The sequence below is a fragment of the Protopterus annectens genome, chromosome 11.part0, assembly GCF_019279795.1.
Source record: "Protopterus annectens isolate FY-2018-M chromosome 11.part0, PAN1.0, whole genome shotgun sequence".
Classification (NCBI taxonomy): Eukaryota; Metazoa; Chordata; order Ceratodontiformes; family Protopteridae; genus Protopterus; species Protopterus annectens.
The window spans coordinates 232061752-232084807 of record NC_056745.1 but is presented as its reverse complement, the minus strand read 5'-3'; the positions used below and the strand labels follow the sequence as shown (position 1 = coordinate 232084807).

The following is a 23056-nucleotide window of genomic DNA, read 5'->3' as shown; positions in this document are numbered from 1 at the left end:
CCATATGAATCAAGCAGTAAAAAAGGTTTCTCCAAAAACTTTATTGAACCAATACTGTGAAGCGCTTTTCGTCCCACTAATAGTGGGACTTCTTCAGACAAACAGATTCTGACAAAAACCAAGGTTTAAATACTGGTTTTGGTGCCAAAAAGGTGCCGTTGCTAGGTTACAGTTCTGTGCTTCAATTAGTTAAAGGTATAGTGTCCTAGCAACTAATGAGATGAATCTATGAATGAATTTAAAACAAAATCAGCAAAACTTCAGGACCATTAAAAAGATTAAAAGCATCACTGAGATGTCATTATTACAGTGTCTAAATAAATACTAAATATAAAACAAATATAAAAATATATAAAGTATATATGGCAATAAAAATCACATCTATATGTTACTATATGCTTCAGACTAAGGAATGAGCAGTAACAAACAAAACCAATATGTACAAAAGTTACTCGACTTGAGCACTGAATACATATATAAATACATCACATCAACGAATCGAGTAGTTACAAAAAAGAAAGAACATTGTTGTAATAAATTGCTATTCAAAGATGGTACAAAGTCACATTAGAACTACAATAGTCTGGTCAGAACCCCATCTAAAACACATACCTAACTACAAAGTCCAACAAAAATCATAAAGATATGTTCAGGATATACAGTGACAGCTGAACAAAAAACTGTTAAATAGTGCAATTAATGTAGCCAGGTTATGTAGAAAGCATGTGTATTGTAATTGTAAAAGAAATATGGTAAAAATGTATATGCTAACATGTAAACGATACATTTAAAATCAAACAGCAACTAGTAAACCTATATAAAGGTAAAATGCAAGGTTACTAAGGAAAAATTACTCCATAAGTGCACGGTAATGTACAGGAATTCACTCTGAAAACAAAGCAAGCAACCCCCCCCCCCCACAAGAGTATATAATATGACAATAGTACATATCAACGTCGTAGGCTTCTCAATTTCAATAACGGATATAATGTGATAGTCTCATTAAGGCCTGGGGGGGCATTGGCATGGCACCTAATCTGCCAAAAAAGTTCTAGTACTTCCAGCAGGACTTCAAAGGGTCCTTCACGGTCCTGAAGTCCTCATTAGTTGTTAGGACACTATACCTTTAACTAATTGAAGCACAGAACTGTAACCTAGCAACGGCACCTTTTTGGCGCCAAAACCAGTATTTAAATCTTGGTTTTTGTCAGAATCTGTTTGTCTGAAGAAGTCCCACTATTAGTGGGACGAAAAGCGCTTCACAATATTGGTTCAATAAAGCTTTTGGAGAAACCTTTTTTACTACTTGATTCATGCATAGGACCTCTTTGTGGACATTTATTTAGCATCTAACATACTTGATTTTATCTTGGATTTTGTCTACAGCAGCCATTTGAGTGTGGAGAATTTACAAGTGTGGACTATACTAGAATTCCCTTGGCGCTCACAAGTACAGGGTAATCTTGTCTTCTGGTTTTTGTTTTCACTTGTTTGTTACTTTTTGCGTTTGTTGGTCGGACATAAAAATTTGTCCGGGTGCTTGGGAATCGGTTTGATATAGTCCAGCTCCTTCCAGGCCCAGCTGGACAACAAATCCACGAGCTCGTCTGCCAGGGGAATCCAACAGGATGTAGACAGGTCTGTCCTGAAAGCTTCCAAAACATGGACTCCTCCAAGGATTGAGGTTGGGCTGGCCAACCACCTCCTTGCCTCAGGATTTCTAAAATGTCGCCAAAAGAGATGTCCTCCACTGGTGATCTGGGGGATCCTTCTCCTTCAATGAAGTCCATGTCCACAGTGACTGACTTCAGGGGGGAGTCAATGTGCCTCCTTCCACATGTCTACGAGGGATCTCCTCTGTGGGATGTTCAGAGGAGGTCTAGGAAGAGGGGGGGCTCTCTCTGGAGGAAGTGTATGGAGGCTAGTCTGGACAGGTATGACAGGTTAAAGTCTCTGATCCAAGGGATGTTGACAGGAGAAGTTGTAGCTCAAACAGACTGGATCCCTATGGCTAGAGAAGGCCCTTTCTACAACATGGAATGCGGAGGGGCCTGGTGAATCCCTCCCCAGATCCACTGGAGCTGAAGCTACTGAAGAAAAGAGGGCTGGGATCCCCGAGCCCTGGGTTCCAGGCAGAATTGGACCCTAACTGTCCAGCACCAAAGCGCCAAGAGGAGAGATGGCTCTGACATAACTGGAGTTCAAGCCTCCCACCGGATTCAAGACCCACTGCAATCTGAAGACAACGGAGCCGAGGAGGTCAGGGCAATGGTTGGAGTGGAGGAAGACAAGCTCCTCACACTCGACCCCAGATCTCTTGGGTGGCTATGATTCTCAGACTCTGATACCAAAGGGAGGATCGGAGAAGGAGACTGAGCTTGGAGGGAAACACAACCAGAACCCAGAGGGGACGGCATGGAGAAAATCCCCAACTGGATTCATGTCTTGAGAATCTTCCTAATCATCTTGTTTACATCGGCCTCTGAAAGGCTTCTAGAAAACCTGGAAAAAGCCACTGACTGAGGCCTGCAGTGCCTAGCAGAAGTCTGCTGCAGCCCAAGGTAAGGGGCTGACTCAATGTCCAGCACCGGCATGGGACCCCTAGCTGTAGGATCCATAGACCTAGGATCTGAGATGGCAGGTGCAGCTTCAGGAGAACTTGAAATTAGGTAAGAACCTGATGGAGCAGAAGAGTGCTTCAGATCCACCGGAGCAGATATGGGCCTAGGATCCAAAGTCCTCGGAACCCTGAAGGGTGGCTCCGAAGATGCCCTCAAGGACTTATAAGGGCACTTCTTGGGAGTCAGAGGACCCTGCCACACATTGAGGAGGTTTGAGCACCTGGAGAGAAACTAGAAGCATGGAAAAGGCTTCTGTGGTTGGCTATAGCCCTAGGATTGAAGCTCTGACAAACACAGCAGGCCGACCAATGCTCCAGACTCGGACAACAAGAGCGGAAAGGGGACAAACAGCTATTGCCAGAAAAGCATAGCAAACGAAAGGAACAAACTGTCATTCTAAGAGAAAAGTAGGATACACACCCATGGAAAGGGAGGAAATAATATAAGATAAAATAATTTAAGATAAGAAAAAAGGCACTTATCTGAGAAAAATACCAATATTGCTACGAAAACCTGCTTGAGACTCGGCGACCACGTCTGACACTGCTGGTGGCACATGAGATCTTAGAGAGTTATTTAGGGACCGGTGCATTGTGGGAAGTGGAAGGAGCTTGACACTTGTATCCTAGTCTGATGAAATGGGACCGGGTCAGATCCATAACCCATCCAAGAGGAGGAATGAAAGAAACAACATCAGATCAAAGACTTAAAATAAAGCACAGACTGGTACAGACCTTAATTATACAAACAATTTTAGTTGCATTCAAAACAAATTACAGAAGTATATAAAATATTTGTAAATATTACAATCAAAATGATCTGACAAAATACATAACATACAAAATCTACAGGACTGATGACAATATTAGCTATTCCTATGTCTTGATTGACACCTAAATAAAGAGACACAAATATTGTTGCAGTAAATATGGTTATATTCCCATTTACTGAAAATACATTTAACACTAAAATTATTGACCCAGTCCGTCAAACATTCTTAACATGGGGGGGCTAAATGAAGTATTTTTGCAGGGGGTCAAATCACCTGCACCCCTTCTATACACTTGCTACTTCAAGAAGCCGAATCCACAAAACAGTGAAAGTTTAGAAGCACGAAATTCAAAACCTCGAATACCGGAGGTTTTGAATTTCACACTTCTAAACTTCTGCGGTGGTCATGTATTCAGGTAAGTGTGTGTGTGTGTTAAGGGGTTTGGGTAAGGGCTGTGGTGTGTGTCAGTGTGTTTTGTTGCTGTGATGTGTGTGTGCGAGGAGAATGTAGTTTGTGTGGTGGTGTTTTGTGTGTGTTTATGTGTAGTGCGACCTCGGCGTGAGAATATTTAAGTAGGGGGGATGGGGGGGTGCAGTGTAGTAGAGAGATTGTGTTTGTTTGTGTGGAGCATGGTGTGTGTGTGTGTGTGTGTGTGTGTGTGTGTGTGTGTGTGTGTGTGTGTGTGTGTGTGTAGTAATAGTACTGCGAAATTCAAAACCTCCAGTATTCGAGGTTTTGAATTTCGTGGTTTTCAGTTTTCGTTGTTGTGTGGATTCGGCTTCTTAGGCTCGAGATACTGAAATTCGAGATTTATATTATATACACACACACACACACACACACACACACACACACACACACACACACACACACACACACAGTGGATATAAAAAGTATACACACCCCTGCTAAAATGCCAGGTTTTTGTGATATAAATACATGAGACCACAATAAATCATTTCAAAACTTTTCCCACCTATGTGACCTATAACCTGTATAATTCAATTGAAAAACAAATCTATTAGGAGAAAAAATATAACAAATAAACATACAATAAGCTGGTTGCATAAGTGTGCACACCCTTTAAACTAATGTTTGTTGAAGCACCTTTTTATTTAATTACAGCATTCAGTAGGAGTCTATCAGCATGGCATACCTTGACTTGGCAATAATTGCCCACTCATCCTTGCAAAAGCACTCCAAATCTGTCAGATTGTGAGGGCATCTCTTGTGCACACCCCTCTTCAGGTCACCCCACAGATTTTCTATTGGATTTAGGTCTGGGCTCTGGCCGGGCCATTCCAACTTTAATTTTCTTCTGGTGAAGATATTCTTTTGCTGATTTAGATGTATGCTTGTGGTCATTGTTATGCTGAAAGGTGAAATACCTCCTCATCTTCAGCTTTCTAGCAGACGCCCGAAGATTTTGGGCCAAAAGTGACTGGTATTTGGAAATGTTCATAATTCCCTCCACCTTGACTAAAGCCCAAAGTTCCAGCTGAAGAAAAGCAACCCTGAAGCATGATACTGCCACCACCATCCTTCACCATGGGGATGGGTGTTTTGTTTTTGTGTCAAACGTACTTTTTGGAATTGTGGCCAAGATGTTTAACCTTGGTCTCATTAGACCATAACACATTTTCCCACATGCTTTTGGGAGACTTGTATTGTTTTGCAAATTTTAGCTGGGCCTGGATGTTTTCCTGTGCAAGAAAAGGCTTCCGTCTTGCAACCCTACCACATAGGCCAGACATATGGAGAATACTGGAGATGGTCACATGTAGTACACAACCAGTGCTTGCCAGAAATTCCTGCAGCTCCTTCGGTGTTGCTGTAGATCTCTTGGCAGCCCCCCTGACCAGTTTTTATCTGGTCTTTTCATCAATATTGGAGGGACGTCCAGTTCTTTGCAACGTCACTGCTGTCCCATATTTTCTCCACTTTTTGATGACAGTCTTCACTGTGTTCCATGGTATATCCAATGCTGTGGAAATTTTTTTGTACCCTTCTCCTGACTGATACCTTTCAACAATGAGATCCCTTTGATGCTTTGTAAGCTCTCTGCGAACCATGGCTTTTGCTGTAGCAGGCAACTGAGTAAATGTCAGGAAAATCCTACTAGGACAGCTGAACTTTATTTGGGGTTAATCAGAGTCTCTTTAATTGATGGCAGGTGTGTACCCAAGAGGACTGAATGTTGTAATTAAAGCAAAAGGTGCTTCAGCAAAGTATCAGTTTAAGGGTGTGCACACTTATGCAACCAGCTTATTGTACGTTTTTTATTTTTTAATATTTTTTCCCCTAACAGATATGTTTTTCAATTAACTTGTACAGGTTATAGGTCACATTAAAGGTGGGAAAAGTTTTGAAATGATTTACTCTGGTCTCATTTTTTATATCACAAAAATCTGGCATTTTAACAGGGGATTATGAATATGGTAGGTCAAATGAAGGACTCTAATGTGAAGTCTGGCATGAGGAAAGTACTATTCTGTAAAACCTTAACAGTAGATATCCTTCGTTTCACTGTTGCAGTATTCATCACCTCTGGGATCTCCTGCCAAGGACAGCTCAATGTTCTTCCAGTATACCAAAGCCTTAAATTACCTAGGGAGCACTGTACATCAGACGTATGGCTCCCCTCGCAAGCATAGGGCATAAAGATGAGGTACGTACATTCACAACTTAGAACTGAGGCACCCCAGGAGAACTAGGAACCATAGCAGAAAGTAAGGCATGTCCAACCAGAAAAAATAATGCAGGAAAATAAGGACAGGAACCTCTCAGTCAGTACTAAAATTCCACCCATGCAAAAAAGAAGAGAAAAGAGGATAGGAGGGAGGGAGTGAATACTGCAACCTTGAAAAGGACATCTACTGTTATGGTAAGATTTTACACAACTGTTTTATGTCCTTGTATATCACTGTTGCGGTATTTATCACCTCTAGGAGAGTACAAAAGCTACAGTGAAGGCAGGGAGGAAGAAAGCAAGGAGACGCCCTCCACAAACCCATGTAGGATGGCCTTGGCAAAACCTGCCCTGGTTCAGGAAATGACACCCAATGTTTTGTGAAAGTGTGAATTGAAGACCAAGTAGCAGCTTCAGTGATGGAGTTGGTGTCCAAATCTTTGAAGAAACTCCCAAAGGAGGCCACTGTTCTGGTAGAAAGAGCCCTTACAGAAGCAGACAACTGCTTACCTCAAAAGAACAACAAAAAGAAATGGCTTTGGAAATCCAGGAGGAGATGGCTTGCTTACAAACTGCATCATGATCTGGTATGAAAAGTAACAATAATCCAATCAGACTTACAAAAGGCCTTAGTTTTGTGTAAATAACATTCGAGTTGTCAATGCAAATCCAGAATATGCAGAACTTTCTCACTAGTAGACTGTGGAGAAAGGAAAAAAGAAGGAATCTGGACGGACTGATTAAGGGACATTAACCACATTGTGCATAAAAGAAGGATTTGTATGGAGAGACACCCTGTCTATGAAAAAACAAAAAAAGAAGGGACCACATCAAGGCCTAAAGCACAGATACCTTTTTGGCAGAGTTTAAAGTAACCAATAAAACAGTCTTTCAGGTGCAATGTCGTAAAGCAGCAGCAGCGCCAGGCTGAAAAGGAGCCTCAGTCAACTTTTCAAGGAAAAAATTAAGATCCCAAGAAGGAAGAATAGGATTTCCTGGGGAGTCTAATATGAAGGACACTAAGAAACTGCTTGATCTTAAACCTAGAGGCCAAAGGAGGAATAAGTGGCAGACAGGCAGAAATGGTTGACAAGTGGACCTTCGCTGAAGAATATCCCAAAGTAGTTCACACAGGTAGGAAAGAACCAAAGGGAGCTCCACTGAAAACAGGCCCTTTTGATTTTTAAGACACCAAACAGAAAAGCTCTTCCATCTGAACATATATGATTTTTCTGGTACTGGGTTTTCTGGCCTCCTGCAGGACCATAAAAATTTCTCAGAAAATGGTGTCAGAAAGGAATCAAAAAACAATCACCCAAAACTTCAGATGAAGAATGGAGAATTGAGAGTGAAGAAAAATGCCTTTATCCTGTGTGAGAAGATACATGAGGTGAGATAACATGAGATGATTGCCCCTGGCCAGATGGAATAAAAGGAGGAACCAATGTTGTCTGGGCCAAAAGGGAGTTGCCAGCAGGATTTTGTAAAGGGCCCTTAGAATAAGAGAAAGGGGAGGGAAAGGCATACAGGAACATTCCCTTCCAAGAAAAAGGCATGGCGTCCACCTTCCAAGCCAAAGGACTTGGGACTCTGGAACAGAGCTGAGGAAGTTACCTGTTCAGAGGGAAAGCAATAAGACCTACTTGAGGAATACCCATTCGATAAACTATGACCAAAAAAACATCTATGTGAAACATCCATTCCCTTGAGGCTGTGTCCTGAATCTGCTGAGAATATCTGCCATAAAACTACATTCTTAAGGTATACAGACAGCTTGTAGGGTGACCTACAAATTGATGGCTATGTCCCCATGCTTGAAGGACCAATCTGCAAAGAAAGTAAGGCCTCCTGCCCCATTGTTTGGTGAACTAGCACATGTATGTGGTGTTGTCCGTATAAACCTCCAAGGGACCAGGGACCCAGAGTGCATGGAAAGCTTGAAGCGTTAGAATAAGAGCCCGCATCTCCTTGATGTTGCTATGATCCACCCTCTGCTGAGGGGACCAAAGGCCCTGTACCTTCAGGGTGCTTGAAGTGGCTCACCGCTCCAACTCTGATGCATCTGTAAAGAGTTCCTGAGACAGCAGAGGAGTGTGTGGAAAGGAACATCTGGATTGAGAGATAGCCGCTGAATCCAGCAGTGAAATTCCAGTTTGAAACAAGGCAGCAGAGGAATAAGATGGTCCAGCAAAGTGCAGGTGTTGAAGCCACACTGATTTCAGATACCACTGAAACTTCCTCATATGAAGCCTGCCCAGGAAAGCATGAGGATAGTGGAGGCCATGAACCTTAGAGCTCTAAGAAACTCTTTGGTTGGAAGAGGACAGGGAAGCAGGAACAGGAAATAATTTGTGAGGGACAAAACCTTGGGAGGCAGGAAGAGATGCCAGCATTGGAACAATCTGGAATCTGCAGCCTAGGAAAACATGATCCTGTCATGGAGTCAACATTGACTTCTGAAGGTTGAAAGTGAACCCCAAGCTGAAAAACAGAATCTGGGTAAAACAAAGATCCTGCACCAGCTTGGAATCGGTTGGCACCTGATGCAAGAGGTTGCCCACATAAGTAAATATTTGAATGCCCTGAAGCATGCAAGAGACTACTACAGGGACTAGACATTTGGTGAACACACTTGGGGCTGTTTAAAGCCCAAAGAGCAAAGAAGAGAACTGAAAATGAGAGAAACAGAGAAAAGAAAATATTTTCTGAATAGTGGCTAGATAAAGATTCGAAGGTAAGCTTCCTTCAGATCCAAGGAAACCAGAAAGGCCTGGGGAAGCAACAGAAGATACATAGTCTGAAGAGACAGCATTTGGAAGAAAGACACCATGAGACAGGTGTCCAGAAAGGAAAGATCAAGAAAAGGTCAACAAAGACCAGAAACATCCTGGAATAAAAACCCAAACCCCTGTCTGCCTTCAGAACTGGCTGAATGACCCCCTGGTTTAGCAGACCTTGCAACACTCCTGGAAAATGAGGAAGCTGATCCAGGTCATAAAGTAACCCTGACGGATAATGGAGAGAACCCAGGTCTCTATGGTAATCTCCTGCCAAACTGGGAGAAAGAGAAAGCCTAAGGAACAAGGGAATCTGGCTGAGTTGAAGGGAGGGCAGACAGTCAGATGGTTGCAGACTTGTCTGGAAAGAACTGTTTCTGTGGCCTGGGCATTCAAGTAGGTTTTTCAGATAAAAACACACCTAGGAGCCTTCTTACCTTTGGAAGACTGTCTAGGTAGTCTACGCAAAAAAGCAGTCTTACTGGGATAGTTCCTGTAAAACTTGGGGACAGGAGAGACAAAAATTTGCTTCAAATCTTTCATGGCTTTACCTTGATCTTGTAAGGTCTTGGAAAGGTCATCCACAGCATTATCAAATAAATTCTGGTTATCCAAGAGAGCATCCATAAGTTTTGCTTTGATATCAACTGGCAAGGCCTGAAGATGAAGCCAGGAATAGCGCCTCATCACCGAGTCAGAGGCAACAGTCCTAGAAGATGCATCGGCTACATCATAGCTGCATTTGATAGACTAATGGGCAGCCTGAAAAGTGGAACTTAGCAAGGAGAGAGCAGATGCCTTACCCTCAGAGGCAGGCATACCACAGACAATCTTCCCAACCTGGGAAAGTAGAGGCAGGATGCACTGTGTCATATGAGTCTGGTAACTGAAGGCTATAGTAGTTGAAGTGTATACATTTTTATCAGTCCTTTCCACAGCTCCATTGTCCTTATCCAAAGGAAGGAGCTTGGAAAAAGGCAACAGTCTAGAAGGCTTGTTAGTAGATACAGGAATCACTGCAGTATAAGAGGAGGGGGTACTTGTACAAGAACTTGCAGGTTTCTGGCACCTTACAGAACCGGTCAGGTTTCTTAGGAGCTGGAGGCTGAGAATTCAGTGTCAGGGAAGCAGCAGAGAAGATATCCAATAGAGCAGACAACACAGGAGGGACAGCAGAAGGTTTAGAGGAGTCCATTTATAGCAACTGATAATACCTCTTCTGAACATCTAATGCTTGGGAGCAATCCCATTTGAAATGTTCCATCATACGCAGGACCGTGTCACTAAGGAAAGCTCTACTAAAACAGAATCAGGACTGATAGATTCCTCCTCCTCAGAGCCACAATCTAAAGTCCAAAGCAACTGAGATGAAAAGGCTAAGGAGCCAGAATCATTGTCTGAAGACTCCGTGTCTCTCACCCTCTTAGAGGTAGAGGACCAAGGAGGTGTAGGAACTGAAGCCCCCCCCCCCCCCAAGGAGGGTTCAATGCCATCAAGCAGTGAACAAACTTTGAGTGAAGTCCTGCCACTCCTGTTGTGGATCCCTGGAAGCTGATACCACCTGCTTAATTTTCTTCCTTTTCTTCATTAGGGCGTCTGCTCCAACAAAATGCATATGTTCAGACCCCTGCTGGATTCCACTAAGGTACTCACCATCTCTTCCCTAGCAAGAATCTGAGGAGTCCCTCCGAGCACCTCGAAAATAACCAGCAGTAGTTCCCTTTCAATGTCCAGGGTGGACGTTTGCAATGCCTCTGAGTACATGTGAGAAAGCAGGTTCAGTGCCAGTCACCAAGATGATCATGGCAGAAGCTGAAGGTAATGCCAGGCTATCGTCTGGGTTCTCACTGACCTCAGGAGAGATGCCCAGTGGAGGCTGGACAGCTGCTGACTCAGGCCTAGACTTTTTGCATCTATATCATATTATCGAAGACAAAATGTAAAACGCTCAAAAGAGTGAAAATTCCGAAACTCAAACTCCGTATTGTGGGGGGCTGTGCCCACCACACCCCCCGATAAATATATATTCCAACTCCAAGATCGCACTACAGTGAGGAAAGGGTAAATAACCCAATCTTCACTGTACTGTGATCTCAAAAAGGAACTTTGAGTTTTCGGCATTTTTAATCTGCGATAACATGATATAGATCTGACTTTTTGGCATTCTTTTAAAGTGGTCGCTGTACCTCAATGCAAACAGATTCCGTTACAGTACTCTGGACCAAAAACTTGAAACGCTGGTTCTTAAGGTAAATGGAAAGTGAAGAAAGGCAACTATGTAAGGTCTTTGGTACAAAAGCCTAAGAGATGGAACATTGACTGTGCTCATGCGATGCGCCTAAGCAAAACAGACACCTACTGTGGCAGTCTTTATGGGGAATCTGCCTCTCACACTAACATTTCTCTTTCCTGGATGACACTTGACTCACAGAACAATGCAAGAAAAAGAAAAAATGAACCCCAACTGGGTACATATCTGAAAGACGTAGGCTCGGTATAACCAGCAAATGAGAAAGGCATTCAGACTGACATATGACAATGCCATTCAGACTGGTGGCAACAAAGTTCTGAGTTGGGAGCGTACATACATCAGGTAATAAAGGTTTTGGTATACTGGACAGATGTTAAACCTTGGCAGGAGATCCCAGAAGTGATGAATACTGCAACACTGATATGAAAGAATATCTAGGGAGACTGATACTGCTGTTATCAACTTCAGAATTCTGAGGTGGAATCCCACTGACACTATTTGGGAGGACAAAATGACAGATGCTACTTAGCTGACAGTAAAGATGCATGTGCTCAAGCAAAAACAGCCTGACAAACCATTTTAATGAGGAAGCATCCAGTGAAGGTTACAACATAAACCAAAGGGACAGGCAAGACTCTGATGATCACTGTTATGCTAAGAGAAGAGAACAATTTGAACACTTTCAGCAGAAACCATTCCCCTTCTATTAAAATCTACATTCCTGTGTTGAGGTGATAATTTCCCAGTCATCCAGTACAGGAAAATCTCTACATCACTTGCACCAAGAGGAGCTGCTACTTTAAGAGGGAGAACTGGGAAAATGGTTAAGGTCTTAACCTCACAGATACAAGGTACAGGGCTTGATTCTGACCTCTAGTTACTGGCTAGGTTTGTAATAATGTGCAAACTGATACCCTAGCATTTACCTATGAACCTACGAACCACCTGGGGGGCATTAGCAAGCCCACATGAAAGGTCCAAATATGGTACTAACCAGCTCAAAGAACAAAAAGCAGCTCAAAGAACCACACAGAACACTTACTGAAGACAACAAGCCAGAAGGCTTTCAGAAATGTTTTTTCAAGTTGTAGGAAACATCAGTGCAACAGCTCTTCATTTAAATACTTACAATAATTGTGAAACAATTTACCTAAAATGTCTCGTCTTTATAATGGGTTTAACATTGTTCACAACACTCAATCAAGGACTTTTATCATCACCCGGCCAAGAAAAACATTACCCTTTCTGAAGTCATTATACTCTCTCTCTCTTTTTAGGGGCAGCTGTTCAAAAGCAGCAATATGATCAAGTATTTCTTCATAAACAGGAATAATCTTTATATGATGTTTATGTTTCAAAATCTTACCCTGTAGCATATTAATTTCATCTTTGAAATTATTCTCTACAGGTTTAAAATATTCATTCATTAAAATGAGATACTCAATACTGGTCTTAAAGTTAAGTACCTGCCAATTTTTATGGATGTCCAGATGCAATTTGCCATATATAGGCATCTTTACAATATGTAAGCCTCTTGGTATGATCTTAAAATGCATGTAGGCTTCAAAACTGAGCTGTTGCCACCATAGTTTTTTTTTTTTTTAAAAGACTAAACTTTTTCCAAAGCAGGGATATTATTTTCCAACTGAGCAATTTCTATCCAATCTACACCGCCCTCCAGCTTAAACTCTAAAGGTAGAAATGTCCCCAACTTCTTGGAAATCCTAATGTGGAGAGTGATGCCTTGGAGGTCTAAACAGCACATCCGGTTATCTTATGCAGAGGTATGGAAAGCTAATAACTTAGCTATCCATACCTCTGCATAAGAACAGAAGAAGTCCCATGGCTGTTTGTATAACACAAATAGTAATAATTAAATTCAAATACAATGAACAATGTATGCATAAAGTCCAGATTCTAGTGGATTAATGTGTTGGAACTTAATGATTACTAAGAATGGATTATACCATGGTCATATTAATGGCCTCCGAACTAAGTTTTTTTTAGCTTACTGAGATCCATAATGGGTTTGAGGGTCCTTCTTTTTCCTGGGAGCTAAAAAGTCTTAAAGGTCTGGTGGAATCTCTTGTACAATTCTTTTGTTGAAGAGTTTTAATGAACACCTTTGCTAAGATTTTGTGATGCAGGGAGTTGCCAGGAAAGGGTTAGGACATAATCCAAATTCCACAGTGAAAGCAGACTGAGCACCTACTGGGACTTACCCGTATGACCAGACAAGGACATGCACTATAAGACAACATAGAACATAACAAATACATTACACAAAAAAGTCATAAAAATGAAATAAGTTACAACACCAATGCTATAAATAAAAAAGGACTGCACTGCTTTCACCATTTATGCTTCTTCAGTAGGTAATGCAAGAATACATATTCAGATTGTATAAACCACTCTCCCATGATTAAGCCAATACATTAATAAAACAATTACAAAACAGTTGCTACCGCTATGCCTTAGTGTCATATTTTTAGAGTGGTAGAAGTGAGATACCTTTTCCTGCAGTGCGTGACTTTTCTCTTTTAGTTGGTTCAGTACTGCAGCTTCTCCTTCTCCAGCTTGAATCTTTGCACACAAGTCATCGCGTTCAGCCTCTAACTGAGAAATGCTTTCTTTACTCTTCTGCAACAGAGCCTCAAGATTCTGAATCTTCTGATCCTTATCTCCTATCTGCCGTAATACTTGTTCCAAGTCACTCTGAAATTGAGGGAAAAAAAAAGTTTGAAGTCATTCATGACTGTTCAAAGAGTACTGCACCAAGTCAGTTTTGGTCCCTTTCACAACTCTACAGAACACACAATGAAATGGATTGGTGGCTGTCTCTGTTTAGATTTCTTGTGTGTTTAAATGAATACTTAAAGGAAAACAATTCGATAACACACACATGCAATTTTTATATCAATTCTCTGAGAAAACTACAGTTAGTTTAACTGTGCGTGATTTTTTATTACTATTATTCTATATCAAGACCTAAACAAGTTATGGTGTCTGCATACAGAAACAGCTTATCATATAACCATCATCAATGACACTTCATTATGGTTAAACTTCTGACAGTATAAACAACATACTGTGGATCACATATTCAGAGCCAATGAATGACGTAGCCTGAACTTAAATTTACTTCTCCAGATTGTGAGAGTTTAGCAAGGGATACAGCTACGCACTTTGATCTTTGATATTCACTGCATGATAAGCTGTAATAAACCTACGTCTACATACACATACGTATATATATATATATATATATATATATATATATATATATATATATATATATATACACACACAGGCGTACTGAAATTAAATCGAAACACCCAAAAATTGATGTTGACAACAAAAAGTCAATTTCACAAATGTGGACACACTACTAGGCATGTGCCAAGCAACAATCTTGGTGCATGCAAAACTTAAAAGAAAATAAAACAAAACATTGTTTTTTGCAGGGGTGTAAGCTCCTCTGGAAGTATAAGAAATGTGTTTTTATTTAAAACACCACTTGATTTAATATTTATTTTTGCATTTTTTTAATGTAGATCTGATCGTCAATTTGTCATAGCGATGCTTTTTGTTGTTTAGCAAAAGCAACGAATGTGTCCCTCATTCAAATGGGAACATGAAGAATGTGTTTCTACACAAAGCACCACATGGATTTATATTTTAGTTTTGCAGCAATTTTTTTTAAATGTAGATCCGATTGTCAATTCCCATTCTGAGTGAGTTGATATTAGTATAATAGTCCCTGATGGGAATATGGGCACATTAATTTGTGGCAGACATCTTGGTTATATTTACTGAATTAGGTTCATAGGTAGGTACTAGGCTATCGGCCCAAGGGCCTACGTAAGCCTAGCCAGCAAGGTACCATAGCTTACGCCACCCAAGAAAGTTATTTTCATGTGCCACTGTCCAGCAGAGACACAGAAGTGATCCCCGGGGTGTATTTCCTATTTCCCATAGGCTTATAAGCGAGTCTTAATTAGGTGTTTGCTTTTTTATGGTGCAATACTTAACATCTATTAGAAGCGATGTGCATGTTTTGATGCATTAATCATGCTTTTAGATTTTTTTCATAAATTAAATGTTCTATGGTTTTGAGGGACTGATGTATACACAATACTATTTAGGTTTATAAGGCACTGTTGCTTAAAGCTGGCAGGTGACTGAGTAAATACTAGCTTTGCAGCCAATGGTAGTATAAGTTATGTAACTAAACATTCCTTATTGGCTATTAATAGTGTTAGTATCTGCTACAACTATATGCATTTAACTTCTACTCAGAAGTGATATGTATGCCGTTGAGTAAGACATATACATATGGTTACTGGATGTTTCATTCAACCAATAGGAGTGGAAAGATCTATATGATCAGGAGGTTATTTTAATTGGACATGGGTCCTTTTAACCCGACAAACACTGTCTTTGATGAATGTCCCAATTTATTTACATTTTCAATGTGATTGGCTGTAAGAAAGCTTTTAAGCAATTTTAGATGTTTGAATTGTTAGATCTGAAGAAGTGTCTTACCTGAAAGGGCTCGTCTCATGTTTATGTATCACATTCTACTCATTTTATTAGAGTTTTTCATTTATGTTTAGTGCCGTGGTGAGTTTGGCACTTTGTTTTTTGATATACATACATATATATATATATATATATATATATATACACACACACACACACACACACACACATATATATATATATATATGTGTGTGTATATCAATATGAGAGAGATATGATGTGTCCTACACTCATATTACACTAATGGCAGTTTCCATGGTCAGACACATCAGTATACATCTAAACTGCAATACACCTCACAATGTAGAAAAACTGTGCGCTCTTCACAAAAAGCATAAGTTAAGGAAAAAACTTCCAATTTTATTCAGTCACAAAATATAAAGAAACAAATGGTCACCCATATTCCACAATACTATCACCCTGTCAACCTATCTTTAAGCAGATGACTACACCACCTTATACATTTACTATGTCGCAGCTATTAATGACAGCAGACACAGTCCTGCACAGCTTAACCCACTTGTCAACCAAGTCATACTGGACAGTGCATTCAAAAACACAAGTACAGTTGTGTAAGAATTTACCATAACAACATATGTCCTCACTGAAATCATTGTTGCAGCATTCCTGACATATGGGTTTGTCAACACTGATGTTCGGCCTGGGTACCAAAGCTTTACCTTCCCAAGGTTGTATGTCTGATGCATGACCTCAACTCATAAGCTTAGGGGTATACAGATAGATGTATGAGCGTATACCTCAGACTATCTTCAAGCCAGTGGTCTGAAGACTACTGACAGAGGGAGACTGGTCAGCAAGGAGGGGTGTAGCTAGAATAGGTAAGTAAATTCCCCAGTTTCCATCCATCAGACTAGAGCTTAAAGTGGAGGGGGAGAAGAAGGAAGTGAAGACATAGGGGAAGGAGAGTGGAAAAGAATACTGTAACAGTGATCAGTAGGACACGTACTGTTATGGTAAGTTCATACACACCTGTACTATGTCCTGAGTGAAATCACTGGTGACTTCCAGAGCTGAATGAGGAAAAAAGAGGAGTGGTTGGCTAAAGAGTACATGAGTTGTCTAGGAGTCTAGACAGGACAGACATTACAAAAGCAATCCTGAACCTGGAGAAAGCATCAATTTTGCTGTGTTTAGTGAAGGTGTGCACAGAGAACCAAGTAGCAGCTTCCAAGATACATCTGGTGTTGACTCCTTTGTGGAAAGCCCCATGGAAGTCACTATCTGAGTGGAATGAGCTTTTTGGCAGGAAAGCAAGGACTTACCATACTCAGAATAGTGAAAGAGGTGGCCTTTGAGATCCAAGTTGCAATAGTTTGTTTGGATACCGGCTGACTCAGCTTAGGACTCAAAGGATATAAACAGTTGGTCAGTTTTTCTGAAAGATTTAATTTTGTCCAGATTGCTTTAGTTGTCTGTGAATGTACAGATAATGCAGGATTCTTTCCCCTCTATTTTGTGGATTGTGAAAGAAAGAAAGTGGGAAAGTGAATAGCCTGACTGAGGGACAGCTCATGCCCTAGCCTAAGCATGAAAGATTAGCCCTAAGAGTCACCTGTCCTTCTGGAAAATAAGAAAAGGTGGAATGGCAAGGACAGCCTGCAACTCAAACTCTCTGAGCAGAGGTGAGAACCAAGAGTAGAATAGCTTACTAGGTGTAGAATGTTAAGATAGCAGAAGATGCTGGATCAAAGGGAGGTAATGCAAATTCTTCCAGAACAAAACTGAGACCCCGAGGAGGAGAGATGGGTTTCCTTGCAGTGTTAAAATGCAGGACTCCTGTCAGGAAAAGCATGACCTCCACTCTAGCGGAAATGGGGAGGGGGACTGAGACACAAGCATGCATTGATTGCTGACAGGTGAGCTTTAACAGAAGAGTAAACCAAGCCTAAATGAAATAGCTCACAAAGACATTGTAGGACAGCAGGGACCTGTGGTAAGAGTGGGTTCTGACTGAGTTTGTGGCACCAGTACGAAAATCTTTTCCATTTAGCCATGTTAGATTTTCTCGTAGTGGGTCGCCTGGCTTCCTGAAGGACTTGAACCAGGTTTGAGGGATTAGAATCCCATCATGCACAGAGTCAGGCTGGGTAATGAAAGATTTGGATGAAAAAGCAATCCCTTTGTGAGTGATATTTTCCAGTAGTTTCCCTTTGTTAAGTGAAATTGGCAAAAAACAATGTTATCTCCATCAGAAGGGGCCAGTAAAAAAACTTTGACACTTCCTTTTGTGCCATTAGAAGTAGTTTTGGAAGAAGAGGTAGTGAATGGAAGGCATACAGGAGCTTCCCTGTCCATGAAGTAAAAGGAGGGACAAGTGTACCTGGTGCAGAAGTGGGAGAGCTGATGGTTGGTAGGTGATGTGAAGAAGTCTATCTGCGGTGTGCCCCTCTGATGAGCGATTGTCTGGAAGACCTGTCTGTTCAGGGTCCACTCATGGAAATCCTCCAAAGAGTGGCCTGTAGGAACCATGTGGGACTTTTTGTAGTTGATTGTGAAACCAAGATTTGTGAGGAGTTGGAGAGTGACTCTTTCCTCACTCAGCCTGACTCTGTTGATTATAGGATTCTAATCCCTCAAATACACTGAAGAAGTTGGCCGGCACACTGTCTTGTGAGGAAATGTATGTTGCTGTGAGCAACCTTAAAAATTTACTAGAAAATAATCAACACAAACAAATGGACAGAAAAGCCAGTATGTTACCTTGTGGCATGTATAGATTTTGTAAATTGATTGAGATAGGAAGGATGTTCATAGTGAATAATAAGTACTACTTAACCTTAAATTAATATGTAACTCAAGATTTGTAGTGTACCTGGCTAAGTGTAAATCATGTACTTCGTTCTACGTAGGTAAAACCGAATGTAGACTACGTGACAGAATATACGAGCACATGTACGCTATTGATAGGAAAAAGATGGATAACGTCCTGGCTACATACTCTCAAATGAATGAAGGGCACACTTTTTCTTTCAAAGCAATTGGTCAAGTACAAGTGGCTGTAAGAGGAGGTCCAGTTTCATTACAACTTGAAGAGCTAGAACTATATTGGCAGTTAGTATTGAATGCCTTCAGTAACCCCGGACTAAACGAGGCATGTAATATTTTGTGCCTGTTAAAACTTAAAAGTTTGAGGAGGTAAAATTAGTTTTAAACATCTATACAGAGTGAAAAATGACAGTCAGCATCGATTAATTATCTAGCCATATGTATAATTTTGTTGCTGACAAATAGTTGTTAAACCGGTTAAAACTGTTTTAAATGATTGGAGTTAAAATTAGTGTTGTGATTATTTTTAAGATTTAAAGTTTTATTTAATTACGCTACAACATTTGACAGTAATGCTTTGAGGCTTGTATCCCTTTAATTTTGTGTTCTGCACTGTGGTTTTTTCAAGTGCACTGTTCTGGTTGGCTTAATGATGTCATATGAAGTTTTAAAGACTTTATTTAAATGTGGTTGAAAAAATTTTCAAATGTTATCTGATGAAGTTACTGTATCTACAATAACGAAAAGCCCTTCATTAAATACTTGGTTTTATTATTGGGCTTTGTCCGTGCCTGTTTCCACTGTGCCATTACAGAGAGTTTTGGTTTGCTTTTTAATTTTTATTTTGTTTAAGTATGTTGCTGTGAGGGTGATGTCCACCTGGGTTGCTATATTTCATGCCTCCTGTTCTAATCTGCACAGTTGGCAAGACCTGCTGACTCCCTGTTTGCTTATGTATCACATGACTGTGGTGTTATCCAAGTACACTAGGAATGATGTGAATTTCCACAGCTGACAGAGAGTCTGTAGTGCTTGCAGAAGAGTCATCATTTCCTTCAAAATGATGTGTTCCTTCAAGAACAGTGGACACCATCCCCGGTGCAATCCTATCCATTTCCCCATGACTCATCAGAAGTATCTGTGCGAATTTTGTAAAGAGGAGGGGGGGGTGTGAAGGGAAGTCCTGGGTTGAGCTTGACTTGTTCACTCCACAAAGTAACATTTTTGAGGCAAGGGAGGAGAGGGATCAGTGTCTCTAAGGAGTGGGAGTGTTGGGACCGCACAGATTTCAGATACCACTGGATTTTTCTAATGTGAGGTTTGCCTAGGGGGAGCATTGGAATGATGGCTACCATGAAACACAGTTCTTAAGATCTCCCTTGCTGTGCAGTATGTTACTTGAGGAGAGATTTAAGAAGAATTTTTATAGACACTGAACTTTCTATTTTCTTTGTGTCTAGCCTGCAACCTAGGAAAACCAGGTCCTGTGTGAGAACCACATGGGATTACTTGTGATTGAAGTTGATTATGAAACCCAGATTTGTGAGTAGATGAAGTGTGGCTATTGCAGAAAGACCTCTCTCGAGAGATGCTTGAAGCAATGGTTTGTCCAGGTAGGGAAAGATTTGAATTCCCTGGGTGTGGCACAATGCCACCACTGTTTCTAGACACTTAGTGAACACCCCTGGTGCTGTGGTAAGACCAAAAGGCAAAGCAGCAAACAAAGGGTGATGAGCCAGAAAAAAATCTGAGGAATTTCCTGCAAGAAGAACGAATAGGTATGTGCAGGTAGGAATCCTTTTAGGTCTACGGACACTAGAAAAGCCTGAGGAAGTATGAAAGGCAGAGGCAGTACTTTCAAGAATGTGTTTAGAAGAGAAAGGTCTTAGATGGGCCTCTACTGTCCTTTTTTTGTCACCAGAAAGATTTTGGAGTAGAAGCCCTTCCCTGTGAATTCATTTTGGGACTTGTTCAATGATGCCCAGATTCAGGTCGTATTGAATAATGGGAACGAATAAAAAAAATAATTGTAAGGAGGATGTGACATGTTTTTCAGGGGAGGAATACTTTTCCCAGGACATGGCATAATCCTCCTTGATTATATACAGAACCCATTATTCTGTGGTAACTGTTTCCCCCATAGTGTTTTCGAAATTGGGGTAAGGGACAGAGCAAGGGAGGGGCTGCTGTGAAGGTAGTCACAGAATTTTAGTTCCAAAGGGAGGCCTCCTAGATGGAGATTCTAGATGAGGTTTGTCTTTTCTTAGGAGTTTTTCTGTGTTTTGGAGTTGTCCTAAGGTTCTTTCTGAGGAAGGATGTAGAATCAGATGGGTGGTTCCTATGGTATCTAGGAACTGAAGGTAAGAGAATCTGCCTGCAGTCGTTCATAGTTTTCTTACCTTGGTCTTGGACGTGTTTTTAACAGACTGGCAGCCTAAGGACCAACCAAAAGATCTTTGTCCAAGGGTGAATCTAAGAGTTTTGACTTGTAGTCCTCAGGAATAGGCTGACTATGTAGACATGCATATTTGCGAATAACAGACCCAGTAGCTTCTGCCCTAGACATAGCCGGCCTTAGGCATAGGCCAACTAGGCGGCCGTCTAGGATGCCGATGTAGCAGGGGGGCTTTTCCAGTATTTATTTGGTGTAGGTAGACCAGGATGTGGGCACCAGATGGTGTATTAAGGGGCACTGTGGAGCCCTTTTGCCTAGGGCACCAGTTGACCTAAGGCCGCTCCTGGCCCTAGAAGAGGCATCCAAATCATCATAACTACATTTAATGCTTTGACTGGTCACTTGAGTGGATTTAGAAAAAATATTCTGCAGTTCGAGGATCCACCATAATTTTGTTCAAGAACTGAAGTACAGAAATCAAATATTTAGGTATTTGAGCCTGACAGTTAAATGCCCTAAAAGTTAGGGTACATTAGCACTGGGCATTTACTTAGAGAATTTTTCTGAACAAAGAGACACTGCAGACAGGTCAGCCATAGTATTCTTGTACAAGTACTTCACATCATCACGCACCATATAGAACTTGTCTGGTCTTTTTGGAGCTGATAGTTGAGTGTCAGGTGGTAAAGAGGTGGACTGGAAGGCATCCTAGAAAGCCTCACATAGAGGAGGGGCTGGGAAATGAGCAGGAGTGCCCATTTACAAGAGGCTGCTTCTGTAGATTAGAAATTTGTGTAGACTGCCATTCAAAAATGTTTCATCATATTTTGGATAGTTTCTCCAAAGGAAGCATCCTCAACAGGGGAATCTGGAAGAAGCGAATCCTCTTCATCCGAAGAGATTTGTCCAGGTGAATGTAATTGAAAGGACTAGTCTATGAGTGGCCTGAATCATAATCCTGTTTTTCCTCAGATGATGATGATGTAACACTAAGTTTTTGAGGAGTAGCCTGTGACTGTGGCGTGCTAAAAGGATGAGGTTTCACAGCCATGACAGCTTTACACAAGCCCTAGGATAAATCAATCCACTCCTTTTTTTCTAGTTCCTGAGGGGGAAGCTACATATCTAGTCTTTTTATTTTTTGTGTAACATCCACCTGCAAGAGGCAAAGAGGTTCATAATCCTGACGTACCCCTATTAAAGTACCTGGGATCTCCACCCTAATATTTAAGGATGTCATGAGGGCCCTCAGAAATGATGAGGCACATTTCATCGAAGTATCCACAGTCTGAAAGGTCTCAGGAGCCATACCGACCGACGAGGTCTCCTAGTGATCAACTGAGAGGTAACCTGACGTACTGCAGGCTCTGTAACCTCAGTGGGTACATCCAAATCTGAAACAGACTGTGTGGCAGTTCTGGCATCATCATATTTTTCTTTGGCAGTAGGGGGACATCTGGGGATGTGAAAGATGCTGAATTTTCAAATAGGTGTTGAGACAGGAAAGCCTTGACCCAAGGGTTTTGGGAATGAACAATTGACAAATGGAACAGGACTTGTGATCATGTTCTGGGCCTAGACAGAAAAGGCATTTAGTGTAGAAGTCCTTGTACAGAAATCTACCTACCACACTGCACTTATCCCTACTAGCTGACATCCAACAAATTTGAACAAAGACACTGGGAGTAATTACCAATGGGGAATTTATCTAATAAACGATCAAGCAAAGCAACAGTAATGACCAAATGGCAATCCATCTGATGAATGCACAACCTGTGTTTGGGCTGGTGGCAAGACAGTCCGAAATACACATCCATCTGTATACCCCTACACTTAAGAGCTGAGGTCATGTGTCAGATGGAAAGGTAAAGTGGTGTCAACCCATATGTCAGGAATACTGCAACAGTGATTTTAGTCAGGACATGTCTATCATTCCTCCAGTGGGCATACATAAGATGTGGTCCAGTATCATCAGACAGTTACTGTAATACGGGGATAGTATGAATGAGTACCAGTTACTTCCCAAGATTCAAATGGAAATGTGCAAGAAAGTAGCACTAATAGATCATGTTTTACTTCAATGGCGTCTGTAATTAGGACTTGAGAATGAAGACCCTACATCACAGAATACAATAATTTCATATGGCTGAGAGTGAGGCTGTGCAGAAGGCCACACTATGGAAAATAGAATATATACTCGTTTTACATGGCAACAGTCGTGA

The 23056-nt window shown here is 41.2% G+C and overlaps 1 protein-coding gene across 1 annotated transcript in view; it reads right to left on the bottom strand.

Moving 5' to 3' along the window:
* Positions 1-23056, bottom strand: part of EEA1 (early endosome antigen 1) — a 1728461-nt gene that overhangs the window by 698035 nt on the left and 1007370 nt on the right. The window contains exon 15 of the mRNA XM_044087190.1: positions 13622-13825. Within this exon, the coding sequence (XP_043943125.1) occupies positions 13622-13825 (204 nt within the window). The remainder of the gene's footprint in view (positions 1-13621; positions 13826-23056) is intronic.